Below are 13,452 nucleotides of genomic sequence, written 5' to 3'. Positions count from 1 at the left end.
CGAATGATAATCTAACACCCTCGAAACCTTGCGTTGTGTTGTATCAATGGTCACATCGGGCTTGGCATCATCATCCGCTCGTCATTTCTATGCTCTTATGGTGTTTCTTTTTCGTGGAAAGGCGATGCAGTTTTGTAATCGATAACATGTTGCCAGGGCAGTACATTCGTCCTCTGCTGAGTATCAGTACCGGTGGTATTGTGGCTTCTCGTAGCGTCTATAAGGACTTCACATCCCTCGTGGGCAACACTCCTATGGTTGAACTGCGACACGCTAGTCGAGTAAGAATGCTCCAACATACCATCGATAAGGAAGGTTTCCGAGTATTAGAGGCATCGGAACAGTCTCTGTGAATCACGCCAGGGTGGTGAAGGTGAATATTTTTTCAGGAAACTGGACGCACTATCTTGGGAAAGTGTGAGTTTCTGAACCCTGGTGGGTCGATAAAAGATCGAGCTGCCGTATGGATGTTGAAGGACGCTGAGGAAAAGGGACTGCTTGTGCGTGGACAACCAGGTAAGGGCCGCCAGCTTGATAAGTCGACGACGCCATGTGCTAAGCTGGAGGGTCGTTGTTGGTGATGGTGTAAGGCCAGTGCTCAGCACAGTGCTGACATCACTGGCCTTGCACTATCACATACAGCACTGAGTGCTGTATGTGATAGTATCAATAGCTGCGAGGACCCATTCTAGTTGGATGGTCGCACTTAGTGTATGGTCGTGTGATGAGTTGGCATTGAATAGACGCTAGACACAGTGATAGCGGCAACTGCTGGAAGTACTTTATTTTTTTCGCTTCCGCAAGTTCAATTTTGACCAACAAATTTCATTTACGAGTTTGAACTTTCATTCGGTGAAAACTCGTTTCAACCTACGAAAATCAAATTGCATTTTTATAATCTGAATCCGTTCACTGGTCGCTTTCAGTGTTTAGGAATGGCATTGACTAGAAGCTAGGCACAGTGATAGCGGCAACTGCGGGCAATACTTTGTGAATTCGGAAACGCAAGTTCAAATTCGTCGAACTCAAGACCACTTTTGACCAGCGAATTTCATTAACGAATTTGAACTTTCATCTTCAAGCGATCTACGAAGATTGAACTTTCATTTCGAATTCGAACTTTCGCTCCTTGAAAAAATCGTTTCAGCCTACGAAAATCAAGTTTTATTCTTGTAATTTGTTCTCTAACTTGCTGAATTTGAGATTGAACAGGTGTAGTTCACTGGTCACACTTAGTGTTATGGATTGGCATTGATTTGAAGTTAGGCACAGTGATCGAGGCGACTGCGGGCAATACTGGGATCGGTCTGGCTCTGGCCGCTAATAGTATCGGGTACCGTTGCATCATTGTCATACCGGAAAGCCAAACAGAAGAGAAAAAGGCGGCTATAAGGCAGGCTGGCGCTAAACTGATAGAAGTATTACCAATAGCTATTAATATTTATTACGATTACTATCGTATTTAGTATAGATGTTATTCGTAGTTAGATATTGACTAATCGCTGAATTTTCCGTTTGACACTTACTATAATATTTATCTGCATTATTAATTATTAGTATTACTAATAGCTGTGTGGGATTAGAAGTTGTTGTGATTATGGTGATGAGCTTGAAGTCAGGTTCCAGCTGTGCCGTATCGAAATCCTAATAACTACGTTCGAGTGTGCAGTAGAATGGTAGAGAACTTGCGTGGACAGGGTCATCACGTTTTCTTCGGCCAGCAGTTTGATAATATTGCCAATAAGAAAGTGGGCACTGGATTTGTTCGCCTGTGTGGTGGAAAATATGTACATGGGCAACCACAGATGTTGGTGGCATTACGAAAAATTTTGAGGGAATTTCTGGGAAATTCTCGTTGATTCCTGTGCATTTTTACCGAATTTCTACGTGAACTTCAATGATTGGTGAGGAAACGCCTGAGCTCAGCAGCTGAGGAAAGCAAAAATATATATTCCTTTAACACTGCTGTTGAACTTTCATCTTCAAGCGATCTACGAAGATCGAACTTTCATTTTGGATTCGAACTTTCGCTCCTTGAAAAAATCGTTTCAGCCTACGAAAATCAAGTTTTATTCTTGTAATTTGTTCTCTCACTTGCTGAATCTGAGACTGAGAATGTGTAGTCCACTGTGTTACACTGGTATATTTAGGCTCATTTTGAAGCGACTGGGCCGGAAATTTGGGAGCAGACTGGTGGCTTGGTGGATTCCTTTTGTTGTGCTATGGGGACGGGAGGCACCCTTAGTGGGGTTTCGGAGTATCTTAACTCGAAGAAAGAGACGGTGATAGGAGGGTGAGGTTTGTTGAGGAATTCTTCGCTGTGCGCAGATTCACATTGGATTGACAGACCCCAAGGGGGCTATGTTGTACCGATGGTTCACAGAGGGTCGACTGGCGGCATCGGGCAGTAGCATTACGGAAGGAATAGGCCAGGCTAGGGTGACGGGGAATATGGTTGGTCTCAAGCCTGACTCTGTTCATGGTAAGTGCCACGGTGAGGAGATTTGGAGGTAGATTGTGCCCCTTAGAAATTGACGATTCGGAAGCTCTGAAGTGCTTGTGGCAGCTCATGAACGAGGAGGGCCTCAGCTTGGGCTTGTCGTCCGGTATAAACGTTGCTGGGGCTATGAGGTTGGCGCGGATGTAGTGATGGGGAGATTGGGCTTGTATATATATGTGTAGTAGTTATGGAGACTCGTAGTGGCGTTCAAACCATTGAAGTAATGTTATAGTGAAGCTATCCAGTGGCATATGAAAATCGGTGGAGGATTTCCTATTTCTATAATGATTCGGCTGAGTACACGGGGATGTCGGGAATGAGCCCAGATAGTAGGTTGGAAGGCGGAGAATTCAGATTGAAGGAGTAGTACTAACGTGTTAATGGGCGTGAACTGGGCTAGTGTGGGGAAATATGCACATGGTCGACGGTATGGAAATTCTTAGGAAATTTTAGGGGAATTTTTATTGGTTTCTGTACACTTTTAACGTAATTTGTGTATAAATTCTTGCAATTAGTGAGGAAACTTGTAAGATCAGTTGAGGAGAGCAAACATATATTCGGACATTGAACTGAGCTATAGTTTAGCAGCGGACTTTCTTAGTCGCGTTGGTGAGGCTTTTGTGTGGTTTTACTGGTATAGTGATAAGCTGAGTTATGACCTGATCGTGTCTTGGGTTGGTGTGTTGAATCTTAAAATAAGTTTCGGCTCGTTTACCGTGTGTGGACGAATGATGGATTTCATATGTGAAATTGTCAGGCGCCCGACTGGGAGTGTTGTTGTCACTGTACTGTGTGATACGGCGCAGAGATATGAGCGGAAAGTAGTGCAGGGCGTGGGAATCGAACCTGCGTCATCGGATGGTCAGATGTTTGATGAGGAATATCTCAAGTCACAAGGGTTACCTCCTCGTCCTCTGGCTGAGCACAGCATCGATGATAAAGTGAGAGTCGGGCGGTTACTCATCATAAACTGCGAACCGAACATTTATGCATGTCTAGATTTTCAAGATGACTGTTTCCGATTTTGGGACTACAGACTATAGAACGATTCTAAAACGTTGGTGTCAATCGAGTCACGTTGTTATCATGCAGTGTTGACTTGCTGAGCTCTCGAAATATGAAGGCGTTGAAAATATTACTTTGCATAACGGTTTGGTTCACACTGTAGGATACTCTTGTGGGGAACAGTGCATTTTATTGTTGTTTTGTTGAGCCTTTTAAGGCTGCCCTATGCCGTTGCTGAACTGATCCGTGGATCGTTCAGGATTTATCATCGGCGTTGAAGGCAGCATTTGCCTCGGAAGTTGAAGTGAAGGACGCGTTGGCAGCGTATGAGGAGGCGGTGCCCGAAGAGCTCATGAGTGGCAAGCCGTTGCCTTGAGACGCCATCCCATGGTTTCTTTTCATTTTCAAAGCTCCTACCAGAGGTCTTGCTTTTATTACTACTGTTTGGTTGTAGTATGATAATGAGGATAGTGTGTCGGGAGGATGTATGGGGAGGCTTCAAAGTAGACCTAGACTCAGTACCCGGGTAGATAACATTAGCTGTGAGGCTAATGGAAAGTGATGATTTGGATGATATCGTGTGGATAATCATCTTATCAAGAAACGAAAAAATTGATCGAATTCAAGTTGGGTGAATTTTGGTAGTATACAGTGGGAAGTCGTGAAGATCTATACTGTAGACTCCACACGCCGATGAGCTCGTACGGTTATCGTGGTAGCTTAGGTGACTACCCGTAATATGTCGGTAGTCGGCTCTCGCCCGTCATCGATGGAGGGTAGTCGTGCCATACGACGAGTACTCAACGTTCGGTTGAAGGACCCACAGAGTGCCCTTAGAGTGGCCGGGACTTTGGGTATATTCCTATTCACTGTGCTGCAGGCTTTTAGACTTGCTAAGGCGACGAAGGGCGTCGATACAACAGCGAAGAGGAGGAGGCATGATGGCCGAGGGTATCGAACTGGAGACGAATCAACAGCAGCTTCTATTTAGGGCAACTTTGTCTGAGGAAGAAATTATTTCTAATGAGTTGGCGCTCCCCGAAAATGATCCGGATGGCTGCGGTGTGCTCAGCAGGTTACTGGTGACGGACTGATTGTTGATGAGTAGAGCTGATGGTCATCTCGGTGTGTAGGTGCCTACGTCTATGGCGAAGCGATTCACGGCTTTGCGGCGTCTCTTGGATGCATCATGGGATGGTACCACAACTGATAAGGTGATGAGTTTCAGTAGTGCTAGAGGTGATCCTTGATGGTAGATAGTAACGTACAGTGTCCTGGCTGGTGTGCTGGGGACGGGCCTTGGGAAAGTTGTTGGTGATGCTCGGGTGGTTTGCATAGGGAAGTTGTAGCGGTGGGTTGGTTAGGTCAACTGTACGTATGGAAGTTAACATCGACGATTGACGCTATCATATTGAGGAAGGAGGATCCACCATTGTACAGGCTACTTTCTTGTAAGGCTTTGGACCTTGTTTGTATCTTTCCATCATCAACCTTAGATATGTTGGCTATCGGAATACCAGTCGCCTCACTGCAATGCTCCAGCGCATATTTGGCCGGTCTATTTTCGCTCAGAATGAAAACTAAGTTGGTGAAAAGGTGGTATATCATTTATCGCAAATTGATTGTAGCCGTTTTCTACAGGCTCGTACGAGAAATCATATTTTCTGCTCACAACCTCGACGAGCCCGTATCAATGATCGATAAAGATACGCTCGCCCTTATACTGTCTCACATTAATAAGGTTCTCACCAGCTCGTCTGTCGTCTCGTTCGAGATTTTTGCGTAGGTTTCAACGACGTTCGTGGAGCACTACTGGATACGCACTATGAAGTTTGTGGATTTGGTAGTTTATTCGGGAGCACTTGTGGTTCAACATGGTAAGGGCTCCAACTGGGCTTTCTATCGGGGGTGAATACCGCCACTGGTAGTCGCTGGTTTATACTGTGAGGGGAATAGTGCAGAGTGTTGATTCACTTATTAATGGCATTTTTTATTGATCTCGGTAACTCGAAGTTTAGTAGTTCCTCCGAGACTTGTTTGCCACAATTTTCACTACCAAAGTGGTGTCACCACTTGTGTCACCAATGGTGATGCACTTAGTGGATTCTACTGATTCATGGACCGTCGATAGGGTTCTGCTGTTCAGGTCCATGGCCAGTATTGGTGATGCTATTATATCTCTTCACTACCTTGAAAATGACGGCCGAGCTCCAAGTCACTCGACAGAGGATGCTCATGGTGATCACCGATAATTCTTCACTACATAATAGTGTTTCCACCGTGACAGGAATCAGCCCAGCTGGAGTCTGTGGTGAATGAGGCGATCGCTCGTGCTGTGAGGCATAGGGAAAGCATATCTGCATGGCAAGGACGGGGATATTTGGAGTCGAGGCAAATATACGGACACTTGGTAGGCCGCATCGTTCTATTGAGGTCTTGAGAGTCTCGTTCTTGTAGGAGGCGTTGCAAAAATCGAAGTCGTCTCGTGCGTGGCTCGACCTGTTGCTGGGATTCATGTCAACTCTGGGAAGCAAATATATAGGTGGGCTTCAATGACTGACCTTAATCATGGATTGGTCTTCCAGGCTCCGCGCTGGGTTTCTGGCTTACTTCTTATCCGTATATAGCCTCTCGTAGTAGGAGATTTGCTCATATGTCTATGAGACCGTCAGAGGTTAGCAACACTACTGGGAATAGGGCGGCCTCATTGGATTGGCATTTAGGATTACTTCGGCATAATATCGTATTTCTGGACAGCAAGGATCATGATGAATTTATGTAAGAAAGGAAGAAATTCTTATACTATTAGACTGATTAGTAGTAGTAGTAGTCATAGTAGTATCGGAGCTTTACTACTGAGGATGTTAGATCTTGGACGTGATTTGGATAGGTACAGCATTCGTTCAGTTCATGGACGACAGAACGTCACAAGAGGCGGGAGATAAGCTTTACACCAAAGTAGGGCTCGGGCTCAGTGAAGATACAAACACTTGGCTACCCTGCGCTCCTTTATCATGGACCATACATGTTGATGCAGATTCAAAAACTCCATCAACTGTTGGTTACAGCTCCCAATGCCTTACCACGGAGCCATCGAAAGTTCAAAGTGCGCATGACTAATATCAGCCTCAAAGGCCTCACTGTAAAGTTAAAGGACTGATGATGATGATTCAGACTACGACTGTACAGATTCAAAGCCCCTCTGGCCCGATACTTGTTCAATCGCTTACACTGGACCTCAACCCGAGTTGTTGTATCGCTTTGATGGGACCTAGTAATAGCACTCCCACACGTTTCCTCAGCGTATGATCCATCAGGTGGGAGTGGCAAGTCGGCGCTCCTTCGTACACTCAATGGGACATGGCCGATATGTGAGTGGCTTTCGGTCACGTGAATCGTTATATGCGGTTTGCAGGCGTTGGTGAGCTGGCCCGTCCCAAACATGGGGTTGTACTAGTACCTCAGAAATTGTATATGCTGAGAGAGTCCAGCGCTAAGCAACAGATCGCGTAGGTTGCAGGTAGACGCCTAAAGAATTGCAAGAGGTTTACAGATATCCCGATGGCCCTCCAGAGAGCCCTGCTGACGAGGACAGAGTAGCTCAGTGCATGCGTATATGTGAGGAGCTGTTAGTAACCATCCTAGTATTGACTTATTGGTGTCAGGCGAACTCGATAAGCTTTCTGGTCGCCACACGTTGTCCGAGGCGGAGCAGGAGAAAGTCGTATTGGCTCGACTACTTTATCATAGACCAAAGTTCGCTCTCATTGATGACTGCTTGAGATGTAAGAATGATCGATTATTATATCGTCGGGTGACGTTCAAGATGAATATCATCTCTTCTTTGTAAGCTGGGGTGAATTGCACATTCAATATTAAGATTCTCGTTGATCCATTTATGTATTTATATTAACATCGCGTATAAAATATACTATATTCATTTAAAGAGTATGACGATAATATAATATAAATATTGAAGGATTTTGGAAAAAGTAAAACTTGCTCACTGGGACGGAACGTTGGCATTAGACAGGTCATACATCTATTCAAGGTACTGACTTGAAGCTCATTGGTGAAGTTATCTCTCTATTACGGCATGATGGTGGCTGTGGTGTTGTTATGGTCTGTTCAAAACCTGACATGGTACACTCGAACTTCTGTTTTCGGGCAATTCACAACTCCTATTCAGGTGGAGACGCTATCCCACTATGTGCAATTTGATGGGATCCTGACGTTAGACAACAAGTCCACTCCTCCACGTCACAGCTACACCGTCTGCAGTAATGAGCCTGTCCCGTTGGCGGACGTGAAAAATAAGGCTTGACTAAATTGCTCATGCTGATGCGATACATCACTGATGGGATAAAATTTGTTATTGAATTTAATTTTTTATGAGCATTCCATTTGAGTCTCGAGCATGTACGAAATAACTTTGTTGACTTGTATGTGAGGCCATAGATATAGTAGTGACTCACTACTATTGAGTAATCAGTATTCTCACATCTAGTAACTACATATGGCTCAAGTGCCGAGGCTCTCACGTGAAGCACGGTAGGTCACCAGCAACCTTAAACGTGGCATAAGATCCCTGCTGCAAAATCGTGACAGTCTGGCTCTGTGGGAGAGCTCCACGCTGTGGGTTTCACACATTCTAGCAGCGATTCCGAGATATGCCTGCTGCTAGACAAGCAAGAGAATCGTCCTCAGTCCGAAGGTTTCATTCGCTCATCAGTGACATCATGTCACTGACATGCGGTGTGTCCAATCAGACACACTATATCAAACCTCTCTACTGAGGCTCACAGAATAACAACGTGGCAGAAAGGCTTTCTAATGACGAATATTATCGGTTTTGGAATGGAGGCGGTTTTCGCCGGCCACCTACAACGCAAACAGCTTGAGAATTACCAGACTGGAGAGACTCCAGTGATTATCAGACTCTGTCAATGGAGTGTCTTGATGTAGCGTATTACCGTCTATACTTTACCACCTCATACGTCATTTTCCACACCGCAAACGCGGTCCATATGAGCTGAGCCAAACCAATAGATATCGTGATTAATGGACAACATGCTCGATCTGATCGAGCATGATCGACTATGATCGAGTCGATAATAGTTGACTCATAAGGATCGATCCGTATATTGAATTCGGGCCATCTACAACACATCAACATGAGGGATAATGGTCCCGATAAGTGAAGCGTGTGCGACCAGACGTACCGAATGATTCGGTACGTCTGGTCGCACAGATTCGGTCCTAATCTGAAATTCCTCACCCCAGAGCGTGAGTTCGAAGACATCACAGAACGCATCATGCCTATGCTTTGCTGTATCACTTATAGGCGAAGACCTTGGAACCCAATTCATTGAGTTAATTTTCTATTTCCTATGAAACTGCTCTTTAGATACTTCAGCTTGCCCTCCGTTCACCCAGGCCTGGCACCACAAGTGAACACAATTCGTTGATATCAATCGAACCAGGCAGGGTGGCCTCACGAAAAATCGACTTCAATACTCGGCAAATAACGACAATGGAACGAACAATCGCATGCCTATTATAGACTAACACTTCTCGCTGAAAAGTATCCACGAGCTGGGCTCGGGTAATGAAAAATGCCTTTCAAACAAAGGCACTGGAATAGTATTCTGCAGCATGCGGGTGGCCTGGTTTTAGTGACTCAGCGAAAGAAAAGTGACTGGAGACAGAAATAGCTGATGATAATATCAGATAACAATACTATCTATGGATGTAAAAAGCATACAGAGAAAGCACACGGAGACATTGTCTCCGAGATGATGATGTACTCGTGACACGATGCAGCGAGGCTAGCAAAATAGAAATTCTAAAGCCTGAACGCTTAGGCCCTAAGCCTTAGGGTCGCAGGTCAGTCCCATATTCGAACCACTATCCCTCATTATAGCGCGCGTAGATGACATGAGTATCTCCGGGAGTATCTGAGGATCCAAAGAGGGTGTATCAGACTACATATTATCTTTGAAAAGTTGTGGATGACATCTGAGCTTGATGCCGAGTCACAGCAGCTGGAAGCTTGAAAGCTCGAGCCCTGCTCTACTTCATGTGTACGGTTACATGTATTGAGCCAAGCAAGACACGGAGAAACTCACCCAGTATGTTGATGAACCCCGCCTTCCTATAAAGTTCTCTCGCGGGTTGGTTTGTGCGGAGAACCAGTAGGTAGACTACACCCCAGTTCGGGTACGCCTTGGGAAACTGAGAGACAACAAGCATTGAAGGCTACTCTCAATGGCCATTTTTCGTGGGAATAGAGACTGCACAGTTCAACAGGAGAGTCCGTCGCTGGTATCACCTCCTTGAAGGCTACAGACAAAAGTGTCGATGCAATTTTCTGCCTCCGCCAAGCTTCGACGACATAAACCTGAAAGTCCAGTTTGCAACTACCGTTCGAAAAAACAACCGAGTGGCGGCATTCGGCTTACAATATTCATGAGTCCAATCTGCCCAGACTTGCTCCCTCCCGGCCTATGAAGACAACGTTTGAGGAGACCTCCATCGTCAATGTAGGACTCACCTGTGGGCTTTGATGGCAGTCTTGATCTTCTCAGGTGTGTTTTCTTCAGGGATGTCCATAGCGACCACGCCGACGACAGTCTGGGGAGGAAATTATTTCCGGCATAGTCATCGTTAACTGCTGGGTGCAGCCTACTATTCTCAATTCATTTCTAAACCACACTAGCGAATCGATAGTGCTGCGAGACCGGCCATTGTCTTCAGAACGGAAGTGCATTGCATTCCATTCAATCATTGAATTTCAATGCACGAGCGGCTCGTGACGAGTCGCTCGACGCAGGATTCCGTAAGCCGATTCGATGTTTTTTCAAAACAACTATACATCCTTTTGACAGAGTAGAGCAGATTACAATATTCGCACCTTAGCTCCACTAGGCACTGCGACCCAACATAGAAAAAGGTCGCAAGCTGGAGGAATGTATTCTTCTGCCACGAGGGATGTGTCATCACTCTCCTGGTATTTCCGGTAAACCACTCCATTAGGCGAGCGCAACGTATGGGGCTCCGACACCGGGTGAGTCCGATGGTCTCCAACTACCGCGGAGGAGAGTATCCCCAACAGCAGGGTGATGAGGAGCTCCATGTGTGAATGGAAAGGAAAAATTCACCTGGATCGCAGCAAATCCTCGGTGCAACGTCCTAATGAATCAGATTCCGCATAACGGTTGTGCGCTTGTGCCACAACCGCCTTGTGCGACCTAAACCTTCTGTCGACGGATCTACGCGAAGTCGTGATCGCGTGGTCGATTGATACTATAGATAGTCGATGCTAGCGACTCTGGCAACACAATTCTAAAAGTAGATACGGCCGTAAGGTAATACTTCGCACTGCTAAGTTAGCAGCGGTCGACAAGGTTGGCAAGGATGTCAACAATAATCCACAAGAGAATAATTCTTTGGAAGCTTAACGGAGTGTTGCGCCGGTGAAATCACGGCTGTAACGAGAGAGTGTACCTTAACACCACGCAGTGCGTGGCACGCACTACGCAGGTCACACAACTTGAAAAGAGCGAACGCGCGCGCACGTGCGCACGCACGGTGCGTGCTCGCGCGTGAGAAGATACGTGCATGCCTGTGCCGCCAAGTTTATCTCAACAGCCTGTGGCTATCATCCACCTCGTCACATGTTGAGCAGCGATGCACAACTGACTTGGTGAGCTTTATCTACACCCACCCTACCCGGGGGATGTGCGTCGGGACCGCAGCTGTGTCAAACCATGGTCACACCATGCGTTACCCGACCACATAGAACCTCGGCGTATTCGCTAGCTACGGAGTCTCTGATTGTCAATATGCAGATCAGATAGTCAGAATACTAGTCTTGCACTAGCAACTAGTCTGTAGTTGCACAGGTGATTGACTGGCAATCTCAGCTACAGCGGGAATCCTAGCATTCGGCGAATGACACCCTGGTTCTCCAATCCCACACTCCCGAGTCAGAGGGGTTTTCACTGAGAATCCCGCGAAGGACTCCAAATGTAATCGATCGTTTGACGCATGCGCACATAAGCTACGATTGAGGCTCCCGCGCTCGCTCTATACTGTGTATACCGCATAGCCAGGGCCGCACGGTCCGACATAGTCGGACCGACATCAACGAAAGGTAGCGGATGATGGCCGAACGGAGTCGATTCACGTATAGCGAACGATCGATACAATGCAGCTAACAGACTGGCCCACAGGAACGGGCAGATCTCCCTACCACAGACCACCAGCCGGGAGGAAGTGGAGCATTCTAGCATTGTAAATCTTCTAGCTTGTGCATTCAGATACATCGTAATTACGCTTGCGAATGCACGCACACTGCACTTCACGCATACTCGCAACGGCGAAGCAACAACTAATCCGTTATAAATTTACGATCACATCAGCATGCATAATCAACGTACTAAGAGTATGCGAGTCACAAGAGCAACGCTCCTCTAACTCGTGCAAGTGCCCATATGAACAGAACCTCATGTTGTTGTGAGTCAGTACTCCATAGGTGTTTGAAACACTGTGTTTCACGGAATCGATAGAGTAAGTGGGCACAAGTCGCGTGTACATATTTGCACACGCTGTGGGCGGATCTATTCGAGGTCGTGATCGAATCGTCACTTGATAATTTAGGTAATTCTATTTATTGGCAATCAATCTAATTTTAATACTCCAGCTCCGGTCGACAAAACTAGATGGAGTAACAACAGTAGTCCTCAAAAGATTTCACGAAAGACTTCGAATGAAAACGATCGTTTCACGAATGTACTCATGTCAGCCACAAATGACACTCTTTCAGAAAGAGCCTTTCTCCCGTGTACATGCGTGAAACGAGTCCTGAGTATAGGCAATGGTGAGAGAGGCACTTTGTGACAAGCAAGGTTGACTCATCATGATGGAGCGTTGACACTGAGGCTCCGGTACGGAGGGTCGCATCGCGCTAAAATTCTGACCGTATACGCAATAATGTCTACTGCAGAATTCAAAGCTTAGAAATCTGAATAACGGCTTAGATATATATTTACCCATTCAAGTTACCGATTTGGTGAAGCTCATCGGTGAAGTTATCTTCCTATTACGGCATTCCATCTGAGTCTCGAGCATGTACGAAACAACCTTGTTGGTTTGTATGTGAGGCCATAGATATACTAGTGAGTAATCAGTATTCTTACATCCAGTAACTATATATGGCTCAGGTTTCGAGGCGCTCACGGAAGGCATGGTAGGTCTGACCTACTAGGTCACCAGCAGCCTTGAGCATGGTATAACATCCCTGCTGCAACATCGTGACATTCTGGCGCTGTGGGAGAGCTTCAAGCCGTAGGCTTCACACATTCTTCGCAGTGATTCGCACATGCAGTGATTCCGAGATATGCCTGCTGCCAGACGAGCAAGAGAATCGTTCTCAGTCCGAGAGTTTCATGCGCTCATCAGTGACATACGGTATGTCCCATCAGACACACTATTTCAATAACAACGTGGCAGAAAGGCTTTCTAATGACGAATATTAGCGGTTTTGGGATGGAGGCGGTTTCCGCGAGCCATCTGGCTCAGACGGAAACCGTAATGAGAGATTCAACTTAGCCATAGAAATGTGGAATCCGTCACGAATATTATACAAACCAAACAGCTCAAGAATCTCCAGACTGGTAAGTCTCCAGTAGAGACTCCAGTGAAGATGTGCTTCCAACGATGTACCACATCCGGTCAATAGAGTGTCTTGATGTAGCGTATTACTGTCCATACTTTACCACCTCATACGTCATCTCCCACACCCAAACGCGGTCCATATGAGCTGAGCAGAACCAATAGATATCGTGCTTAATGGACAACATGCTCGATCATAGTTGGCTCATAACGATCGAGCCATATATTGAATTCGGGGCCCGAATTGTGTTGTAGATGGCCCGAATTTCGGG

At 46.1% G+C, this 13,452-nt stretch overlaps 3 protein-coding genes across 3 annotated transcripts; 2 read left to right on the top strand and 1 right to left on the bottom strand.

The window, feature by feature from the left end:
* Positions 1-142: 142 nt before the first annotated feature.
* Positions 143-3,903, top strand: Pmar_PMAR017760 (Cysteine synthase, putative). The gene is made up of 10 exons (XM_002776840.1): positions 143-281; positions 390-516; positions 1,267-1,418; positions 1,620-1,748; positions 2,151-2,282; positions 2,329-2,482; positions 2,529-2,643; positions 3,258-3,321; positions 3,367-3,441; positions 3,765-3,903. The coding sequence occupies exons 1-10, from the start codon at positions 147-149 to the stop codon at positions 3,879-3,881; spliced, it is 1,200 nt and encodes a 399-aa protein (XP_002776886.1). The 5' UTR covers positions 143-146; the 3' UTR covers positions 3,882-3,903.
* Positions 3,904-4,244: 341 nt separating this feature from the next.
* Pmar_PMAR017759 (hypothetical protein) lies at positions 4,245-7,829 on the top strand (the record flags this gene model as incomplete). Its single annotated transcript, XM_002776839.1, has 20 exons — positions 4,245-4,456; positions 4,497-4,587; positions 4,639-4,719; positions 4,762-4,819; positions 4,870-4,956; positions 5,002-5,101; positions 5,147-5,246; positions 5,292-5,382; positions 5,652-5,743; positions 5,793-5,915; positions 6,229-6,283; positions 6,396-6,463; positions 6,543-6,647; positions 6,695-6,779; positions 6,823-6,876; positions 6,921-7,014; positions 7,059-7,123; positions 7,171-7,290; positions 7,539-7,648; positions 7,695-7,829. The coding sequence occupies 20 exons, from the start codon at positions 4,245-4,247 to the stop codon at positions 7,827-7,829; spliced, it is 1,926 nt and encodes a 641-aa protein (XP_002776885.1).
* Positions 7,830-9,577: 1,748 nt separating this feature from the next.
* On the bottom strand, positions 9,578-10,117 carry Pmar_PMAR017758 (hypothetical protein; the record flags this gene model as incomplete). Its single annotated transcript, XM_002776838.1, has 4 exons — positions 9,578-9,739; positions 9,837-9,905; positions 9,967-10,009; positions 10,059-10,117. The coding sequence occupies 4 exons, from the start codon at positions 10,115-10,117 to the stop codon at positions 9,578-9,580; spliced, it is 333 nt and encodes a 110-aa protein (XP_002776884.1).
* Between the last annotated feature and the right edge of the window lie 3,335 nt (positions 10,118-13,452).

Source organism: Perkinsus marinus (genome assembly GCF_000006405.1).
Source record: "Perkinsus marinus ATCC 50983 genomic scaffold scf_1104296953018, whole genome shotgun sequence".
NCBI lineage: Eukaryota > Perkinsozoa > Perkinsida > Perkinsidae > Perkinsus > Perkinsus marinus.
Note: the sequence above shows the minus strand (reverse complement) of the source record. Positions and strands in the feature narration are given on the sequence as shown.

What these genes read in the sequence shown, in the direction of transcription:
- Pmar_PMAR017760 (XM_002776840.1), top strand. Translation starts at nt 147, where the DNA reads ATGTTGCCAGGGCAGTACATTCGTCCTCTGCTGAGTATCAGTACCGGT. An exon ending in CGCAGAGATATGAGCGGAAA is followed by an intron (nt 3,322 to 3,366) that starts GTAGTGCAGGGC and finishes TCGGATGGTCAG; the next exon opens with ATGTTTGATGAGGAATATCT. An exon ending in AGCACAGCATCGATGATAAA is followed by an intron (nt 3,442 to 3,764) that starts GTGAGAGTCGGG and finishes TGGATCGTTCAG; the next exon opens with GATTTATCATCGGCGTTGAA.